This window comes from Rhinolophus hipposideros (assembly GCF_964194185.1).
Source record: "Rhinolophus hipposideros genome assembly, chromosome: 25".
Lineage (NCBI taxonomy): Eukaryota > Metazoa > Chordata > Mammalia > Chiroptera > Rhinolophidae > Rhinolophus > Rhinolophus hipposideros.
The window spans coordinates 22,838,920-22,859,117 of record NC_138071.1 but is presented as its reverse complement, the minus strand read 5'-3'; the positions used below and the strand labels follow the sequence as shown (position 1 = coordinate 22,859,117).

Genomic DNA, 20,198 nt, shown 5'->3' with positions numbered 1-20,198 from the left:
TGAGAGCCCGGGCCAGGACCAGGGCCGGGAGGAAGGGGAGGTGGGCGGTGGGCAAGAGCCAAGGGAGGGTGGGCTGAGGCGGGCTCCGTGCTGGGGACACTGGTGTGAGGGGTCAGCCCTAACAGGGCTCGAGGCCAGAGCGGCCCTCTGCACCCTCCCTGCCTGTGCTTCTGCTACCAAGTGTCCCCAGGCCCAGAGCTGAGATGCGGGGAGGAGGAGGCGGTCACTCGGGGAGACTGCCGGCCCTGCCTGCACTCATGCCATGGAGCCTCTGCGTCCCCAGGAGAGCACCCTTTGTCCTTTGCCGCCTGCGTGGGCAGTGAGGAGATGGTGCGGCTGCTCCTTGAACACGGAGCTGACCTCCGGGCCCAGGACTCCCTGGGTAGGTGCTGGGGGTGGGAGACGAGGGGCCGGGACAACCGGCAGGCCTAGCCTGGGCTGGGCGTGGGGAGCGTCAGGGCCTTGGGTCCAGCGGCCACGTGACCCCCGTGTCGCCCCCAGGAAACACAGTGCTGCATATCCTGATCCTCCAGCCCAACAAAACCTTTGCCTGCCAGATGTACAACCTGCTGCTGTCGTACGATGGGCGGGGGGCCCACCGGCAGTCCCTGGACCTGGTGCCCAACCACCAGGGCCTCACCCCCTTCAAGCTGGCCGGAGTGGAGGGCAACACTGTGGTGAGGGACCCCAAGCCCCACGCTGTCCTAATGACCCGCATCCTATACTTCTAGCCCTTCGAGGAACCAGATGTGAACGCTCATCCCATTTGCAGATTGGAATTTCTGTCTCAGCCTGTCTCTCTTGACCAGTCTTGCCCCTGTTCTCTCCCCTGAGGTGTTGGGGGCTAAGAGTCTAGGTCCTGCCCTGGGTGGTTTATAACGGCCATGTCCACCTGCCCTGCCAACCTACAGAGCCGAAGCCCTCCAGCCTCTCATCTCCTCCTTCCAAGCTCTGGAGGGAGTTATGGGGGGACAGAGAGGACCAAGGCAACAGCGTGTATAGGGTTCTTCTGCCCAAAGGCTGGCTGTTGAGTGAAGAGCAACTATGCTCTTCAGGGGTGCCGTCCTCCCGGACACACTGGCATTCTGCGGCCCCTCCCTTCGCTTGCCCCTCCTGACTCAGCCCCCCTCCCTTAGATGTTCCAGCACCTGCTGCAGAAGTGGAAGCACAGCCAGGGGACATTCGGGCTGGTGACCTACACCCTCTACGACCTCACGGAGATCGACTCCTCAGGGGATGAGCCATCGCTGCTGGAACTTATTGTCACCACCAAGAAGCGGGAGGTATGGGGGTCTTCAGTTTAGAAAGCACCTGGGCAGGGACGTCAGTGTTTCTGAGCCGCTTGTCCTGTTCTCCTCCGGCCACAGGCTCGCCAGATCCTGGACCAGACGCCCCTGAAGGAGCTGGTGAGCCTCAAGTGGAAGAGATACGGGCGGCCCTACTTCTGCCTGCTGGGCGCCTTGTACGTGCTTTATATCATCTGCTTCACCATGTGCTGCATCTACCGCCCGCTCAAGCCCAGGACGGATAACCGCACCCAGCCCCGGGACAACACTCTCCTGCAGCAGAAGCTACTTCAGGTGAACCCCCAGGAGCAGCAGAGCTTTGGGGCAGGGCCAGCTCTCTGCCCTTTGTCAGACTTGTATCATTTTCCTGTCCTACAACCCACATCTCTCCCCTCACCCAGGTCTCAAATACATAGGCACAAACTACACGCACACAGAAACACATGTGAACTCAAAGGGCAGAGGTTGAGATGGCCAAACCTAATGGGTTAAAAACAATCGGACAGGGCTGGTGACCCTCCAGAAGGGACAATGCCTTCCATCCAGGGGCAGGTGGGGCAGATGCATGGAAGCCCAGAGTGCTCTGACCACGTTTCTCCCCCAGGAGGCCTATGTGACCAGACAGGATGGCGTCCGACTGGTGGGGGAGCTGGTGACTGTCATTGGAGCTATGATCATCCTGATCTTAGAGGTGTGGTGTGCACAGGGTCTGGGATGGGGCTGTCGGCCCCACGGGCCCAGCCTGAGCCCCAGCTACAAGTGCCTTTGTCTCTCCAGCTCCCAGACATCTTCAGGGTGGGGGTCACTCGCTTCTTCGGACACACCATCCTAGGAGGGCCATTCCATGTCCTCATGTGAGTCTCCTTCCTCTCGCCCCCATCCTGTTCCTCACTGGGGCTCCAGTCTCACTCCCTGGCTTCCTGACCCCTGAAGAACCTTAACCCCAGAGGTCCTGTGATGTGTGTGTGAGTGTGACCCTGTGTATTGAGCTTGCGAAGGTTGAAGCTGACTGTGTGGGTACTATCTCCATCCCACGCTTGCTCTTGGGTGCCCAGGAAGATCCCAGACCCACTCACTCGCCCCTCCCTGCTCTCCCCCCAGTGTCACCTATGCTCTCATGGTGCTGGTGACCATGGTAATGCGGCTCACCAACACCACCGGGGAAGTGGTGCCCATGTCCTTCGCCCTGGTGCTGGGCTGGTGCAATGTCATGTACTTCGCCCGAGGATTCCAGATGCTGGGCCCCTTCACCATCATGATCCAGAAGGTCCGTGCCTCACCCCAAGCTTCCTGGAGAAAGGTCCTAGAGAAGGGGCTGCGAACATTTCTGTAAAGGGCCTGATCTAGGCATCTCGGGCTTTGTGAGCCACACTTAGTCTCCATTGTACTCTTCTTTTCCTCCTTCTCCTCTTCTTTTTTTTAATCCTTTAAAAATGTAAAACCATTCTCAGTTCAAGGGCCATACCAAAATAGGCCTTAGTTGGCCAACCTTGTCCTAGAGGGTGGAGCTGTGAGTTCTCATGGTTTAGACCTGTTAGAGGCGTGAAGGGGCCGTGACTCAAGTGACAGCTGTGTTCTCCCTCCCCTCTCCCCCTTCTAGATGATTTTTGGTGACCTGCTGCGATTCTGCTGGCTGATGGCTGTGGTCATCCTGGGCTTTACCTCAGGTAAATCATCTATTCAGGATGGGGGCCGTGAGAGGGAGAGGGTGGAGGAGCCTAGAGCACTGAATGGCTCAGATAAGCTTGGGGAAGGCAGGAGGGAAGGGAAACCTCGGAATGTCAGGGACAGGTGGCTCTTGGGATCAGGAGGATGAACCATGTAGAAAACAAGGCAACATGAGAGCCCAAAGTTATTGAGCGACGAGGGGCTGGGATGGTGCTCTCGGAGGCGAGGGAAACAGGCAGCAGAGAGCTGGCCTGGTTCAGCCATGTCCATGGTTACCCTCAACACGGTAACCCTCACCCCCTTGGGTGGAGCAGCCTTCTATATCATCTTCCAGACGGAGAACCCCGATGAGCTGGGCCATTTCTACAACTACCCCATGGCACTGTTCAGCACCTTCGAGATGTTCCTCACCATCATCGATGGCCCTGCCAACTATGACGTGGACCTGCCCTTCATGTACAGCATCACCTATGCTGCCTTCGCCATCATCGCCACGCTGCTCATGCTCAACCTCCTCATAGCCATGATGGGTGACACTCACTGGCGGGTGGCCCACGAGCGGGATGAGCTCTGGCGGGCTCAGGTGCGCCCCCTGGTGGCTGGGAGACTTAGTGCAAGTCATTCCCTTCCTGCTGAGGACAGGGACACATTCGGGTAGAAGCAGGATATTTTGACCCTACATCTGTTTGGATGGTTATTGCACAGTACACAGAATAAGGCAAAGTGTACAGAAGAACTGGATTAGCAATACCACCAAGCAATACTGGAATAGCTGAAAACAATCCCTCAGTTTGCTCAAAAATTAAAAAACCCTCAGTCTTTTCCAGAATAATCTAGAAGACATAAATCAAGAAATAAGGCTAATAGGTATGAAAGTGGCATTCAGTAAATTTTGTTGCTGCATAAAAAGCTGGAGTACCACATCTTTTTGGCAATATTTAAGTCTTCAAAATTTGACCCAGAAAAATAACACGTTAAAAATAATGCCACAAAAACTCCCTATGGCAGCAGAAATCATGTTCAGCCAGAGCATCATGATGGGCACAAAAGACCATTAAATGCATCACATCATCATTTAAAAATATACGTAGAAAATAATCTGTCTCAGCAAAATAATTTCAGCAAAATAAAAATGGAAATGGCACAAACTGGATGGCACTTAAGGGTGCTTTGTAGAAAATGGAGTTTAAAAAACCCAAACTGGCTAAATGGGATTTGCTCAGGAAAATATTTTTTTTTCCATGCAAATGTACTATTAGATTTCTCAGTAGGATGCTTGCATTTATAAACAGTCAGTATGTCTGTAGGGTCGAAATATGCTGTAGCCCTGAGGACCTCTCTCTGTTTGCTTGGCTCACCTTCCTGTTCTCCTTGGAGTGAGGTCACTCAACCTCTTGCAGGACCAGCCCAGCATCAGCATGGGTGTTGGGTCACTGGGCAAAGAACTGCGGGGCTCATGTCCCATGGACTCTCCCACAGAAGGGGGTCGACATAGCTGACACCACCGGCACCACCATCAGCTTAGCGGTGCGGTTTGTCACCCCTGGGAAACCATGAGCTCCTGTGTCTCCCAGCTGTTGCTTAAACTGTCATCCCTCTGCCTGGCACCCTCACTTTTCCCAGCCCTTCCTCTCCGTCCGTCCCCAGCCTGGTCTCTGACTTCCTCTTCTGTTCCCCAACGCAGGTTGTGGCCACCACGGTGATGCTGGAGCGGAAGCTACCTCGCTGCTTGTGGCCTCGCTCGGGGATCTTCGGGCGAGACTATGGGCTGGGGGACCGCTGGTTCCTGCGGTGAGTGACGGTGCAGGGCTGGCCTCTGCTCAGACCCCCTCCGGCTCCCAGGGCCCAGCGTATGAGGAAAAGGCCCGCTGGGCTGGGGATGGCAGGACAGGCAGCAGACAGCCCCCTGGCCTTGGCTGCCTCTCAAGTCCTCTGCTCTCCACAGGGTGCAGGACAAACAGGATGTCAACCAGGAGCGAGCCCGGCGCTACGTACAGGCTTTCCACAAACGGGGCTGGGACAGCTCAGACAAAGATTCGGAGAAACTGCAGCCCCGCCGCCCCTCCGGCCCCCACCTGCCCCTTCCTGCCCCCTCAGTGTCACAGAGCATGTCCCGCAGCAACACCCACTGGGGGAAACTCCGGCAAGGGACCCTGAAGACAGAACTGAGGGGGGTGGTCAACAAGGGCCTGGAAGAGGAGGGCTGGGAATATCAGATCTGAGCCTGTGTTCTTGCTTTGGTTCCCAGCAGGCGCTCTCCTTGTCGTGGGAATGTTACAAAAGCGAAACCCAAAATACCTAGACATCTCACCCTCCCAGGTCGAGGGGGAAAGGAGGAGAATAGTTGGGAAGACCTGTGCTCCAGGTCTCCTCTACTCCTTCAGCTCCGGAGCAAAGGGAAAGCCAGGGGGTGGCCGGCGCCCCCTCTTTGGCCCTAATGAAGGCTCCCTGCACTGTCAGAGCAAGCACTTTAAGGGTAGGCTTGCCACGTCTGGCATCCAGTCTCTACCCCAGTGTCAGAGTGGGAAGGGGGAGAGCCCTGCCCCGTGGGGGGGCTCCAGAGAGTTGTGGGGGAGGTTTGTGGAGGACGTGTGTGAGTGAGGGGACAGGTACTACTCCGGGGGTGGGGTGAAGCTGGTGGAGTCTTGTCACCTTCTACCTTCCAATAAACGTGTTCCCTGCTCTGTGGTGTCACCTTCCTAGCCTTTCATTGCAGACTGAGGCCTCACCACACCACCAACTTGCAAAATCCCTTCTTTCCCTTTAATATGGAGAGGGAGGGAGGGCAGGAAAGGGGCAGAGGGCAGGGGAAGGAAGCTTCCAGAGGGTCGCGTTGAGTGTGCAGAGCACGAGGGGCCAAGATGGAGACTGGCTCCCGTCTCCCATGTCCCTCCTTGGACCTGTGTGCGGGGCTGGGTCCTAAGCTTTGTCAGTTCACAGCTTCCTGCCAGGGCCTTAGACCTCCACTGAGCCTGGCTGCCTCAGGTGCCGCTGAAGGAGCTGGATGTTGTGCAGTAGCTTCTTCTGGTGGCCAGCGAGAGTGATGCCCAGGGCAGGCAGGTCTCTGGGGGGAAGGAGTGGATTAAAGCTGGGCCAGCATCTCCAACATCCCAGGCTCCCCCGGCCCGTCTCTCCCTGCTTACTCCAGGCTGAGCTGAGCCACGTCACTGAAGGTGCAGAGACCAAACCTGGAGAAGTTGTCCTGGTAGCACTCCAGTCCGATGGCTGAAAGCCAGGCTTGCGGTGAGTCCAGAGAAGGAAAGTCCAGGGCCACAGGGTTCAGAAGGGCCTGAGATGGTCTAAGGGGGGAGGGGCCGGCAGGTCAAAGTCCCCTCTTCCTTCTAGCCCCCCATTCCTCCATTTTCTTTTTAATTTGCATCTACCCTCCCTGGCTTTCCCAGGTTCCTGCCCCAAGCTCCAGACCTGTCCTCGGGGCTCCCGCCAGCCTGCAGAGTGTCTGGCTTGCGGATCATCTTGTCAAATGCAGCCACCAGCTGGTCAAAGTGAGGCCGCTGGATACGGTCCTTCTGCCAAGTGTCCAGCATAAGCAGATGTAGCCCAGGAGGACAGCCTGGAGGCGGGGGCAGCCGGAAATCCTGCTCTATTGCATTTAGCACCTGGGAGTTGGAGGAAGAATATGGTGAGGGGAAGCTATTGCAAGTGGAAGAGAGAATATTGTTAGGTAAGAGAGTGGGCTGGGATCAGGGGGAGCATGAGGTTACAGTGCGGAAAGAGCTTAAAAATAAAAGATACAGCCATGAGATCTTAGGATGGGAATGGATTAGTGAATGGAGGTCTCAGAATGTGTGAGTCCATGAAGCTGGAGGGTTGGAGGGATCGCGGATGGGGAATCACCAACGTCTAGGTCAAGAGCTCACCTCCTGGTCACTCATGTCCCAGTAGGGCCGTTCTCCATAACTCATCACTTCCCACATCACAATCCCAAAGCTCCAGACATCACTGGATGTTGTATGTTTTCCGTGGGCAATGACCTCTGGGGCTGCCCAGCGAAGCATACAACCTGGGCCCTGAGGAGTAGGGTCAAAAGTAATAACAGCGTGAATCCCAGCAATAGTCACATTTATTGAGCAACTACTTTGTGCTCAGACGTGAGGCAAGGGTTTCACATCAAGCACCTCTCTGAATCCTCATAACAACCCTGTAGAGTAGATATTATCTCCAATATTAGATGCAGAAGCTGAGGCACAGGGAAATGTGAATGTGGGCAAAGTCAGAGTTTAGGGGGCATGGTCAGGATTTGTACTCAGCTTCTCTGACTGGAGTCTATGGCCATGAGGGGAATGGCAGGAGATGTCTCTAGGTTTTTGGGGTCCTCCTGCCTTCCCCAGTTCCTGAAATCCTTCCATGTCCCCCTGGCTTCTATCCTGGATGGAGCACAGGTGAGCTCCAGTCCTTCAGACACAATGATAAGCCACCTGAGGTCCCCACCCCAGGTTCTGGTTCACCTTCCAGCACCTGATGAAGGATACAGAGCCCCTGGGGTTGTGTTCTCACCTGAGGGCTGTGGCCAAGACGGGCTACTTTGCATACCAGGTGGCTGTTCACCAGCACGCTGTGGGCAGAGAGTGCGCGGTGGACGAAGGTGAAGCTAGACAGGTACTGCATGGCAGCAGCCACTCCCCGCTGCATGGCCACCAGCTGTAGGCTGCTGAACTGGCCCTCCCGCTGCTGAGGGGCAGGGGTCAGAGGTCAGCAACGGGGTGGGGAACCTGGACGCATGTACAGCAGACATTAGCATGAAAGGGCGAGGGGATCTGGGACTCAGAAAATGGTCTGGGAATGAAGGCTGAAGACCACAGAGGGTGGGCGGGAGGGAGCGAAGATACAGGGCCATGCCTCTAGAACACCTGAGAACCACGCTTTGCCAGACCCCAGGGCCGCCTCCTTTCCCCAGGTGGGACTGACCCTGAGAAAGCTGTCCAGGGGGCCCAGCTCCATGAGCTCCGTCAGCACCATCAGGGGCCGGCTCTTGGTGACCACGCCCTCCAGCCGCAGGATGTTGGGATGCTGGAACTGACCCAGCAATGCGGCCTGGCCTAGAAAGGTCATCTGTAGGCTCTCGGCACCTCCGGTCCACAGGGCCTGGATGGCCACAGCCTGCTCCCGCCGTCCCCGGGGCTGCAGCCGGCCCCTGCGCACTTCTCCAAAAGAGCCTGGGAGGACAGGTGTAGGCTGGGGGTGGGTGGTGGTCAAGGAAGGACCGTGGGCTCACGGTATCCGGCCATGTTTACAAGAATGCTGCTCGGCCCTCCCTTTGCCCCCACAATACCTGCCCCAATGACCTCCTCGATCTTGATATATGCAGGGTCTACCTCCCGGGCAAATTCTCGGATGGCCTGGCAGGGGTCCTCGTATGTGGATGGGTCGATGTAATACTTCACCCCAAGCCCTGTAGGTGTATGGTGTGCGTTAGGAGGGTGTGGCACAAGGCTGGACTGCCCACACACCACAGGCATGCCCTCGTACTTGCGAAGACGGTGCCAAGGAGCTCCCCTCAACCTTGGGGGATCCCAGCCTTGCCTGGGGTGCTCTTGGCCCAAGCCCCCAGCTTTTGTCTGTGCACCCCGACACCCCAACCGCCTCACCTGGGCTGCTGTACTGTTGCAGTTGCTCTGTGTAGCCTGTCCGACGCCGCTTCCTGAGGGACAAACCAGCATCCTGGAATGACACTCCCATTTCCTCCCACTTCTGCCCCCCACACAGGCTGCTGTCTAGCCAGGGATCTGTGCCGTGAGGGATACCGGGCCGGGTCCCTCCTTCCCACCTCCACATGGGCCCGGGGAAGGGGCTGGTTGGTGGGGGTTTCTCCAGCAGCCTTGGAGCTGCCAGGACTGGAGGTCATGAGACAGAGTGCGACGGGTGGGGGCATGGCGGGAAGGGGCTCACCTCTGGAAGACAACAGCTAGCACAGTGATGGCCGCCAGCAGGAGGAAGGCCAAAGCCCCCAGGATGGACCCAATCACCAAGGAGAGGCGCTCCGGAAGCTGGGCAGATAGCTCACCTGAGGAATCAGCCACCCAGGATCACAGGTGGGCAAGGCCTTGCATAAGCACCCACCCACCCACGCATCCACAGAGCCGACAGTCAGAGCTCAGCCACTCGTTCTCTCTGCACAGTCTCTACTCTGGAGGGTTCTGGGAGAGGGTGCAAGGCCTGGAAGGCCCCTGGGCCTCTCCTCTCCACCCCAGTGTCTCCCTGTCCATCCAGGCTTCCTCTCACCTTGAGGCAGCGTCTGGAAATAGACCTTGCCCCCGTAAGGGCCGTGGCCTGACGCGGTCCTCGCCCGCACCTGGAAGCCATAGATGTGGCCAGGGCTTAGCTGCGTCACAGTAGCCGTGTTGGTCTCGCTGGTCAGGGTGAAGGAGTGCGATTCATCTTCTGCCTGGGGGTGACAGCCACTCAACTCCCTGCCAGCAGGTCCCAGCCCTTCACCCCTGCTCCTACCCCCAACTGCTTCCGGGACCTCCCACCTTGCGCAGGGCTACCGGGCACCTCTCCTGATCCCACTGTACGGCACTGCAAGCTCCCCCCAGCCCCGCTGGGCTGTCCCACCCCTCCCCACCTGGTCATAGTAGCGCAGCTGATAGTCCAGGATATTCCCGTTGGTCTGGTCTGGCTGCGGCCAGGACACCGTGATGCTGTTGGGTGCCCGGCTGACCTGGTGCACCGCGGGGACTGCAGAGGGAACTGGAGTTGGGGGTTAGTAGGGGGTTTCCGGGGGCCAGGAGGCAGGAGTGGGGGAGGGGTCCTAAGGAGGCGAGGTGAGGCCTCAGGCGGAGGAAAAGGCTCACCCGCGTGGCTGGTGCTGACATTAATGGCTGCAGCCTGGGGAGGGTCGGGGCTGAGCTCTGACACCCCGTTGACAGCCTGCACCTCCAAGATGTAGGGTACGTGTGCCCGAAGTCCCCCGACTAACACCCGGCTCTCAGTCAGGCCCCTCTGGCGGGGGTCGAAGTGCACCTCATCCCTGCAGCGGCGGCAAGCGGCCCCGCTCCGGGGCTCCTGGGGGCTCCCGCACTCCTTGCACACGACGTTGAAGAGCAGGTCCCCTCGGCCCCCCAGCTCCTGGGGCAGGCGCCAGTGCAGCATGAGTGCTGAGCCTTGCACCTCGAACCAAAGCTCCCGGGGAGCCGAAGGCGGGCCTGGGGAGGCGGGCGGGTGCGAGGAGAAAGGGTCACGAAAACGGGAGTTAACAGAGAAGGAGTGATTGCGGAAAAAGGAGGCAGGGGAGGAGCCAGAAAGAAAGGGGTGGGGCCAGAACGAAAGGGGTGGAGCCAGGAAGCCGCGGAGCGGAGGCGCCAGGCAGGTGGGTCGGGGAGGATGGGGGAGGACGCCAAGAACACGAGGCCCCACTCCCAGCCTTGTTTCTACCTCTCGGGCAGGTGGGGGACTCACCAGTGCAGGGGGCCTCTGGGGGGTCGGAACTGGCCCGGTAGAAGCCCCCAAGGCAGGGGCACTTGGGGGCCGCAGGGTCGGAGGCGTGGCTGCGGGCAGGGCACGGTGAGCAGGGGGCATTCCCGGGCAAGGCCTTGTAGGAACCCTCAGGGCAAGCTGAGGAGCAGAGTGGAGGCTTGGCTCACTTCCCCCCACCCTCCCCAAGCCCCACACATCTGACAAAGGGTGAGTTCCTCATTTCTTCCCTGGATGGAATCCTCACCTCTCTCTTCCGTCTTCCCCTCCCTGGGGCAGAGATTAGTCTGCCATTTCACTGGGGGTGGAATTGCATTTCCACGGATGGAAACAGTGCGGTGGGCGGGGGCTACGGGCAGGCCAAGCACCAGATGTAGGTGTCTGTAGGCTTCATTGCATAACCTCCCTCTGCAGAAGCTGTCTCCTTAGCCCAAAGCCCGGACCCAGTGCCTTCTGCCTGCCTCCCAGTCTCACCTGCCCTGGGACGACCCCCACCCCACAGACAGGGCAAGTGCGGACAAAGGACCGAATCCCAAGATAACCCAGGAGTTCAGCTCCTTTTGATGCCCTTTGCTTCTCCTGCCTGCAGCCCTAAGAGCGTCAGCAATGGCTGTGGAAGTCTGCAGAAGGTTTTAGAAACTTCAGATGAGTGGATGAGAGCAACTTTGTGTGCTTTAGGAAATCAATCTGGAAAGAACAGGAGTCCATTCCTAAAATCACTCATTCCTGACCTTTCGGGGATAAAACTGAGGCTTGGGCTGTGCAGGAAAGGAGCCCTAAGGTGGAGGCAGGTGGGCAGATTCAGACCAAGAGCAAGGAGATGGGATCTCACCTTGGCAGGCCTTGTCTCCACGCGCAGGCTGGTGCCCGGGCTGGCAGCGGCAGCCCCCGACAGCTACCATCCACTTGCCCTCCCCATTGCAGTGCAGCCTGGGGGGGCTGCTCCCTGCCTGGGCCCCACCTCCATCGTCCTCTGGCTCTGCATGAGCCACACAGGTGCCCACGGCTGCCACCAGGGAGGCACCCCCGGCACCACTGGCCTGTGTCTCAGGGAAGGAGGCGAAAGTGCGGAGCACAGAGGGGCAGGCGTAGGAGAAGAGCTTGACGGCCACGAGAGCCAAACAGGCCCCGGTATCCTGGAAGGCCACATAGAAGCCCCGCTGGGTCAGGGGGCCGAAGCTTCGCTCTTTGACGTTCAGCTGCAGCCCAGCCCGAGGTCCAGGCTCCCCACGGGGCCCCACGGCCCAGGCCGAGGCGGCAGGGAAGCTCTCATCTGCTGCAATGGTGTCCACCTTGGTCCAGCGTTTGAGATGCCAGGCTGAAAGGCTGTCGGGGCTGTCGGGCTCCTCGGCTTGCCGGTAGTAAAGCGTGAAGGTCTCCCGGCAGGTGCCCCCTGCCACACCCAGGCTGGAGCATGCCCGCACGGAGAAGTGGAGTCGGATGTGTGCCCTCTGTGTACCTCGCCGCTCCACAAAGTGGGTCTGCAGCCAGTTGTCCTGCCCGGTGCCTGGTGGGGCCCCTGCCACGTGGCAGGCCTCAAAGGTCCGCGTCAGGCGTCTCTGGTCATCCAGGACGCTCACTTCATCCCACTGCAGGGAGGGCAGGGCCAGGAGACCACGTTAGCTGCTCAGGGCTTGGAGGGTGCAGGAAGTTGGGGGGGGGCATATCTCTTCCACTGAGATTGAAAATTAATGATGGGCAGAGCAGGGTGAGGATACCCCCCAAAGTCCTGTTCCTCTGGAGAGAAGGAGTGTCATTCCATTAGTCCCTACCCAGGGTTTCCTTCCTGAATTCTACAGTGTAGGGAGCCAGGGTGAGGGAGGGGCGATGAGTTCAGAAATGCAAGAGTGGCACTCACCCCCCCTGGTGGGTAGGTGAGCCAGCCAATCTCAGATGTCTCTCCAGTGGTGTCCAGCAATACCTCTGCCCAGAGATAAGAAGGGGAATGAAGTGGCCAAGGTGCCCGCCAGCTCTGCTAACCCCCACCCCGTTCCCATGAAGAAGAAAGAATTTCCCTCCCTGGTCTATGTAATTCACGAGCAGGAGCACAGCTGTCCATGGAGAGCCTTGCTCTGAAACCGTCCCCACTCCTTTTCCCCTTTTGATGTCTTCACTCTTTTCTGCCTTTTCTGAATTGTTCCCATTTCCCACCCACATTGGGTCTCTCCTGGCAGATGGTGGTTCTCTGGTGCCCTCTCCCTCTTACCTTCCAGTGCCAGAACGGACGACACCAGGATGAGTACCCAGAGACTGCACACCATGCCCACCACTCTGCTCCCTGACCGGGCAGCACCCTCAGCAGCCATGGGGCATCTTCAGCGCTCCCACCATTGCTCTGGCCACCACCCTGCTCCCAGGCAGGGCGGCTGCTTCACAAGATTGGGGCCTACACCAAGCTTGCTTCCTGGGGAGACACAGGACCAGAAGATGCTGGCGGAAGGTAAATGCATTGCTTCATAGATGGACCAGGCTCCAAAACCTGACCCTGTGACTCCTGTCATAGCTCTCAAACTGTCTCAGCACCAACCGTGGGGTGACAGCCAAGAGGGCCCTGACTCTCTCCTGGCCTGTGCCAAGTCCACCATCTTGGAGGGCCATGTGCCGGGTTGCTCCCTCCCTACATTTGTTCCTCATGACCCTTTCTCTAGAGCACAGGGCAGTTAGTTCTGGGCCAGTCTTACCCTTTTCTTCTGTAAGGAGCTATTCTCATTCTTTCTCTGTATTTACTCACTTCTCTTCCTCCTACAGCCACCCTGTATTGAACGTCGGGAGCTTTTCTCATTAAAAGAAAGTGGGTTAAAAGCTACTCCTTCCCCAGGGACACATGATTCCTCTCTCGCCAACACCCCTGGACACTCTATAGACATTTCAGAGAGGCAGTGAAGCAAGAGGGGCTGCAGGAGGAGAGCTGTGGGTTATGACGAAAGGGTGGGTGCAAGAACAGATGTAAAGAACATAGGTGTAAAGATTCCATCTGAGAAAGAGTCAGTATTGAGAAGGGAGAGAGCTATGTAGGTCTGGCACACCTACATTTCACGAACAAAGGTCCTCGCTCCACAAGGGGCGCATTTTTTTTCCTGGGGCTTACAGAAAAATAAATGTATGTCTTAAATAGATGCAAAGATGCTTCTCGACTGCTCACCAGGAAAGGAAGTCACGTTGCAACAAACAGTGACATGGTATTTTGTCCTATGAGATTAATAATGCAGTGGGTTAGAGAAGGTGTGGAAAAATAGGCTCTCTTATATTCACTGTGCTTACAAGTTCAAACTGGTATGTCTTTTTGGAAGGACAACTGGTGATGTCTGTCTAGCAGCTTCATTTCTAAGAATGTGTCCTTCGGGTACCGTGTACTTGGATCTGTTTGCACAGATATTCAAACAAGGATATTCACTGTAAAATTGTTTGTAAAGGAAAAGACTGTAAAGTAACTATTCATCATTAGGAAGATAGTTTATAGGGATAGTTTATAGAGTACAGCCTAGGGACTTTGGTCAATAATATCATAATAACTATGGATGACATCAGATAGGTACTGAACTCATGGGGACATCACTTCGTAAGGTTTATAAATGTCTCACCACCATGTTGTACACCTGGAACTAATATGATATTGTATGTCAAGTGTAATTGAAAAATATTTTTAAATTATAAAAAAAATTGAAGATTGTGCCTTCAAAAGGAATAGGGCTACTGTTTATGCACTGAAAATAATTTCCAAATGAAAGTCCGGTGCAGAACAGTGTAAGGCATGTTCCCGATTGGTCGTTTAAGGACAGACATATCCATATTCATGTGTGGGTCATTATGATGGGTAGACAAAACCTGGGAAGAAAGGGGAAGGGACAGGACGGGAGCTGGTGCAAAGAAGGCTCACTGTCACTGTATTCCCTTTAATTTTTGTATTTTAAAAATCTTGGATATTCAATTGAAACCTCTAAAAAAATTGCTTTAAATCTGTAGATAATTAATTGTTTAGTAAAATGCATTGAAATCATATTCATGCTCCCAAAATGATTTTTCCAACTATGTAATAAACTACCCTTTTATATAAAATGCCCCCGAGCCTTTAGAAGTAAGTACACCCTGCAGGCCTCAAGCACGTGATGGGGAGGCATGGCTACCTCAGGGTCACGGGGACAACAAACAGGCTCAGACCTCCTTTTGCTCCTTGGTCTAGAGATTAGTGGTGACCTGTCTCTTTCCTGGTGACTAAGCCTCAAAAGTCCGTTGCATGGTCAAGAGCAGGAGATCGCATTTATTTCTGTTGAGAAGAAAACAAGAGGCATGTTGCTCAAAAGGCATAGGACTGAGAGTAAAAAAGAAAGAAAAAAAAGAAAGAAAGAAAGCCAGTTGAAAGTTGGAACACTTTTTCTTCTGGATACAGTTGAAAACGACACATTTCACAGTGAAGCTAAAATCAACCTATTAAACTATATTTAACTTCGATGAATATGAAAATCATGATTTGATTTCTACTAATCTATTTTTTCCTGGTAATGCTGGCTATACTGTAAGATGAAGCCTTCAGTGTTACCTCCACGTGATTACCATGAAAAGATACCGTTTCTACATCTGTATGGGCTGACGTGAGGTGGTTCTCTGCCTACTAGCCACTGACATTTACCTTTCATGCTTCTAGAACCCTATTTGGGAAACAGAGGGTTCAACTTAGGGCATATGGAGGCAAGAAAAAAACATTTCCAAATCATCACGTGGTACACCTTAAACTCACACAATGTGATATGTCAACTATATCTCAATAAAGCTGGAGAGGGGGGAAAAAAGCATTTCCATAGGGCAAATTATTCTTAAGAAACATAGGTTCTTTGCCAATACTGTCCCAAATGCTACTAGAATTATTCACAGATTAAATACATGCTTCCAAGAAGCACAGGGAAATCATGAGGTGAAAAGCACAGCCCCATCACCAAGGACTGTTTAATAAATATCCCGATGTAATTCACATTGTAGGTACACCCCCAAAGTCTCAATGGCTTAACTTAGAGACATGCCTGATACACCAAAGCTGACCAGCTTCTGTCCAGAGCTAGAGTCTTTAGGAACGTGCTTATCAAGAACTGAAAATGCCAGCACAGTCTTGAAACAATGAAGCCTATTATACCATTGGCCCAGCAGATATTCTTTAAAATAGCCTCTTTCAGTCAAAGCATAGATGGATTCCGGAATCTGTACAAAGGAGAAACTATTAAGCACTGTGTTTTCCTAAAGTGACAACTAGATAAATGATCATGGAGAAGGAATAATAAACATTTTAGATACCTGTCAATGAATTGTTGGAAGGGAAGCAAAATATGAGAGAAAAGGTGCACTGCAGATAATATCAGCGGTGCAGTAATGGAACATTCTAGAAGATGAGGATTGGCAAAGCATTAGCTTTGATGACCCACAATACAAGTAACACCATGGCTGGTGGCTGTTATAGGGCGTGCATGCATAGCTTTAGCAGACATCTTAATGACAACATGAAGCTGGCCTCTCTCCAGAAATTCCAGAAAAGAGCAATTATGAAAGTTAAAGCCACTCGGCTTCTGTTGTCAAGAGGCATCAGAAAGAAAAGAATAAAATGGAGACATTGCCTGTGGATTGCCACTTCAGCAATTTTCAAAAAATTTACTAAGAACAAAGATATTCATTAAAAAGAAATGGTTGAGGACCATAAAGAACCCAGAAATGTACTTTTGCTGTTTGATGAGGACATATTTTAGTTTCGGATCCAGAAGACTCAAGGTTATAAACAGGTTTCTTCAGAAAAAAAAATTGTGGCTGAGTAAGAGGAGGCAGTTAGGTCAGTTCTCATTTATCAAACGAACCAGATACATTCAAATCTTTCTGTCATAGAAAGAATCTGAGTGTATCTCTACGGCTAAAATAAAAATATGGAAAGAAGAAACTTTATTAAGCTATGAAAGACATTTCTGTCAACTAATTCCTACCACTACAGATTCTTTTGACATAAGTTTCAAAGGTAGAAATATAAGTGACAAGAACAGGGCTACTCCACACACATGTCTGAAACACTAAACAAACAGGACTTAGAAGTTGTTTTCAAAGGTGCCTTCAGTGGCTGAGGACTAGGGACATCTTCCGGCATTTGGTCCAAGAGTGCACTCTGGGAGTAGCCAAACCCATCCCTACGGCCACATCCACATCGAGGGAGAAAGGCCTCTGCAAAGCAGGGTCCCTTGCTCTTCCTTGTGGCCTGCTTGAGATTCCTCTCTCTTTTCCAACTCGTGAAAGGAACTGGCAAGTGTTTAGAAATCCTCCAACCCGTGAAAGAGCAGAAAACTTATCTCAATCAGGAAAACCGTCAAATTTCAGATGTGTACATGCTTTTAAAATATAAAACACCAGAAGCAGCAGAAATGTGGATGTAAAAGGATAGCTCAGAAAATGAGACTGATTAGACAAACTTTCCGACGACAAAAATTGCATTCTATGACTTCCCTTTTTTTTTTCCTCTGCTCTTTTTCTGGATGTATCATTTTATATCTTCTTCATACAGTTGAGACACTTACATCTACAAGCCTGCTACATTTCTTTGGTTTACAAAAATATGACAGTTTCTTAGGCATCAGGATTGTATTTTGTTTTCAGAAACTGGCAGAGATTAAAGATGTGTGGAATCTCAGCTTACAAATCACAGCTTATGAGTTTAGTTACCTATAAAAATGCAACATTTAAAAATGAGTAAATCTGTAAGAATTTCAAAAGTTCACTGTGCTCAAATCAAAATGCTAACTATGATCATTTTTCTGAACAAACCAAGCTGATGTAATATAGTTTATGTACCACAATCCACAGAGTGAATTTCTAAAAAGTAAATAATATAAGCCAAATAAGCTTGGAAGGAAGTATGGCAGAAGATATCTCAGGCCATTAAAATTGGTTACTATAAGAGGTAGAAATGCAGGAAGGAGGGACAAGGTATTAACTTTGTCTTACACATATTTAAATTGTTTTTCTTGTTACAGTGAGCATATTTTATTTTTATAATTACTAATCTTTATAATCTTTTATAATTACTCATCTTGAAAATCTAAACAAAAAAAGGGAAATATTTATAAAACTTCGACTAGGATAGCATGTATTTTACCCCTCCTTTTTCCCCCCTCTAGGTTTCAAAATATCTAGAAATTTTCATTTATAAGAAGAAAGCAGAGATGGAGAGGTAGTAGTTGATGGGAATCAAATGAGCAAAATAATGTCAACCGTAAAAGCAAAAGAACTTTTATCCCTGGATTTTCTTTAAGCTTCTCTCCTAAGAAGTTCAAGTTGTCTCACTGATAACATCACGTTTCTTTTACAGGATGTCAAGCACAGAAGTGTGACTTCAAAGGGAAAGAGGAGACCAGAGGGGACTGGACACCCGGAACACACCCAGGAGGGGCAGTGCTGCAAACTGAGCCCAGACAGGAACATTCAATGAGGCAAAGTAGGTGGTGGGGGACAGCGGGGCGCGGGAAGGTCCCAAGGGCAAAGGGGCTGATGGTTTTATGCCTGGTGTGGTTGCTGAGCTGTCCTCACACCTGTTAGCCACAGGGTCAGTGTGGGAGGGGTCAGGACCACAGGCCCTGCCCTCTGTCCTGTTCTGCAGCTGTTAAACGCCCAGGAAATTCCAGTATAATCCTTGCTCAGCTTAATGCTGCAGCCTCTCCCCTTTAATCTTCACCTTGGACATGGTCTCAGAAGCTGTCTCCTGGACCTCTGGCCTCCTGCCTTGAAAAAGATCCCACTGGCCTTTACAAGGGCATCCAGAGCACATAGTGAGGAGGTGGCTGTCCTCTGGCGCTTTAGCCCCTTTGCCTGGCTGGAGACGATAATTTCTGGATTTACCTAGTAGAAGACACTCCTGTATCCCGTGAGGCCTCCAGCCCCTGAGAATGTACCCCGGAGTACACAGATGCTATCAAATGTGCCTCCCTCCCACTGTAGAGCTGGGGGAGGCTCTTAAGATACAGGCAGCGTCTGGGTTTAGCCAGACAGCCACTTAGAATGAGCCATTCTGGCTGTGCACTGACTGGGGACATGCGTGGCTCTGGAAAAGAGCATAAGGGAGGGTGTTGGGGCAGTCGGTACATGTGCATAAAGGATGAGTAAGTGGAAGATGGTGGAAGAAAGCCCATGAGTGCCAGGGCCATGTCTGGGAGAGCAAGTATGAGAGTGTGAGGGAGTGTATATGAGGTGAGATGGGTGTGGAGCAGGACGGTGGGTGCTGGGAGGTGTGTGTGCGAGCATGCACCTCCGTGTAGAACACAAATGGTCCTTGTACACCCGTGAGCCCTCACCCCTGGTCTGCCTGTGAACTGCTCTCTACCCTACAAATTGCTTCTGCAGAAACACCTGGGCTGGGAGGGGGAGGCAAGCAGGGAAGTCAAGGAAGGCTGCAAAAGCCCCCAAAGCTCCCCCACCCACCCACCCAGTGAGGAATGCTGTGTGGACAGGGCCCAGGGCCTAGCTCAAGAGATGGTAATGAGCTCTGGGAGAGCAGCTGGCCTGGGGGAGGAATGGTCCTGCCCTTCCCATTCTCAGCCCATCACTGCCTGTTGTTCCCAGCATCCTGGTGACACAGCCATCATTGCCAGCCATCTTCTTGCATCCTGAATGAACCAATAGACTTCAAAGGAGTCCTCCTCCCTAGGCCACTAGGTAGGTACAGAGAAGGCCCCACCCTAATCTTCCTGGGACAAAAAGGGCCATTGCCCTGAAGGAGCCCAGTGGCCCCTCTGAACAGTACTCAGCGTGTCTCAATCCCCCAGTGCCCCATTACTTGGACAGTTTCCCTGCAGTGCCTGCAGTCCCACGGCCCCTTTCCCACTGAACGGGCTTCTCCCCTTCCAGAGCCTGAGTCAAGTTCCCCTGGCGATGGAGGACCTGGCCCAGGTTAACTGATTGGGAACAGGCCCAGCCGCTTCTCCCCACGGGCACTGCCTGGGACATTACAACATCGGCAATGCTGGGTTCTCGCCAGCTCCCCCAGGGAAGGGAGGAGAGAGGGTACCAGACAGCCAAGATCGGCGGGTGGGGGTGTGGGGCCGCCAGGGCCCAGCTCCCGGACGGAACGAGAGGGGGCGGGGCTGGGGCAGCAGCAAGCAGTAGACTTTGGTGCAACTCGGGGAGCACGAAGCAAGCCTTCCCGCCCCCCGCCCCAGGCTTACCTGTGGTGATGGGGGTGGGGAGCAGGAGAGCTATAGAAGCTGGGGGCAGGTGTGGGCTTCACCTCCTTGCTCCTCCCAGCTCCACCAGAACTGGAGAGATGCTACTGGCGGGGTGGGCAACCCTCTTCAGAAGGCTGGGAGCCCGGCCTCGGCAAGGGACCCCCAGAGCAGGACCGCCGAGGGGTGTCTCTGCAAACAGGGGGGATCCAAGCAGCAAGCGTAATGGGGTGTCAGGGAGGTTGCTCAGAGGGGACGGCGGAGCCAGGGGGGCCAGGTCCACACCCCTCGCGAACCCCGCTCTCGCCGTGGGAGGGCTACGCGGCACCACCCCAGAATGCCCGCGAGGATCTGCAGAGGCCATGTCTGGAGGGCCCCGCGACTTTTGCAAACCTTAATGCCTCTGTCCCCAGGCCCCCCCCCCCCCAACACGCCTGCCACCCCAGGGCTCCCCTTACCGTCGGCCACAGGCTCGCAGGTCTGCGCCCCCCGAGGCCCCGCCCGCGTCTCTGGTCGGCTGCGGTGACCGGCTCCCCGCTGCCCGGGTCCTCCCGCGCCGCGAGTCTCCGGGGCTCCGGGCGGTGGCCGGCGGCCGCAGGTAGCCCGGGGACCGCGTCGCGCGCTCCGTCGCCGCGCT

At 54.1% G+C, this 20,198-nt stretch overlaps 2 protein-coding genes across 9 annotated transcripts in view; one reads left to right on the top strand and one right to left on the bottom strand.

Moving 5' to 3' along the window:
* The window catches only part of LOC308493026 (transient receptor potential cation channel subfamily V member 6-like), a 23,234-nt gene extending 16,513 nt beyond the window's left edge, over nt 1–6,721 (top strand). For 4 of the 6 annotated variants that reach the window (XM_081038647.1, XM_081038644.1, XM_081038645.1 and 1 more), the window contains 11 exons: nt 284–382; nt 502–677; nt 1,137–1,283; nt 1,368–1,580; nt 1,891–1,977; nt 2,064–2,140; nt 2,388–2,553; nt 2,887–2,953; nt 3,269–3,537; nt 4,639–4,745; nt 4,900–5,647. In XM_081038647.1, coding sequence (XP_080894773.1) covers nt 284–382; nt 502–677; nt 1,137–1,283; nt 1,368–1,580; nt 1,891–1,977; nt 2,064–2,140; nt 2,388–2,553; nt 2,887–2,953; nt 3,269–3,537; nt 4,639–4,745; nt 4,900–5,176 — 1,685 coding nt within the window. In that variant the 3' untranslated portion in view covers nt 5,177–5,647. Of the gene's footprint in view, nt 1–283; nt 383–501; nt 678–1,136; nt 1,284–1,367; nt 1,581–1,890; nt 1,978–2,063; nt 2,141–2,387; nt 2,554–2,886; nt 2,954–3,268; nt 3,538–4,638; nt 4,746–4,899; nt 5,648–6,102; nt 6,198–6,355 lie in introns of those variants that run through there. The other 2 variants (XR_013992598.1, XR_013992599.1) reach the window with 1 other exon arrangement.
* Nucleotides 5,698–20,198, bottom strand: EPHB6 (EPH receptor B6). 3 transcript variants are annotated; one of them, XM_081038641.1, is made up of 18 exons: nt 20,020–20,198; nt 19,565–19,753; nt 12,592–12,789; nt 12,244–12,308; nt 11,218–11,974; nt 10,371–10,526; nt 9,767–10,117; nt 9,538–9,662; nt 9,195–9,357; nt 8,862–8,976; nt 8,561–8,613; nt 8,245–8,364; nt 7,881–8,128; nt 7,470–7,643; nt 6,833–6,982; nt 6,378–6,571; nt 6,098–6,253; nt 5,698–6,018 (listed from the first exon to the last, which is right to left on the bottom strand). In XM_081038641.1, the coding sequence occupies exons 3-18, from the start codon at nt 12,689–12,691 to the stop codon at nt 5,910–5,912; spliced, it is 3,036 nt and encodes a 1,011-aa protein (XP_080894767.1). In that variant the 5' UTR covers nt 12,692–12,789; nt 19,565–19,753; nt 20,020–20,198; the 3' UTR covers nt 5,698–5,909. The 3 variants fall into 3 exon arrangements, with proteins under 3 accessions (XP_080894767.1, XP_080894768.1, XP_080894769.1); XM_081038642.1 differs by lacking the exon at nt 19,565–19,753 and having other exon boundaries at nt 20,020–20,142; XM_081038643.1 differs by lacking the exons at nt 19,565–19,753; nt 20,020–20,198 and adding an exon at nt 14,544–14,644.

Excerpts from the sequence above, each read along its gene's own strand:
- EPHB6 (XM_081038641.1), bottom strand. The coding sequence starts at position 12,691 with ATGGCTGCTGAGGGTGCTGCCCGGTCAGGGAGCAGAGTGGTGGGCATG. Across the intron at positions 9,663-9,766 it reads TGTCAGCACCAGCCACGCGG|TTCCCTCTGCAGTCCCCGCG; the intron begins GTGAGCCTTTTC and ends CCCCAACTCCAG. Across the intron at positions 6,983-7,469 it reads GTCTTGGCCACAGCCCTCAG|GGCCCAGGTTGTATGCTTCG; the intron begins GTGAGAACACAA and ends CCTACTCCTCAG.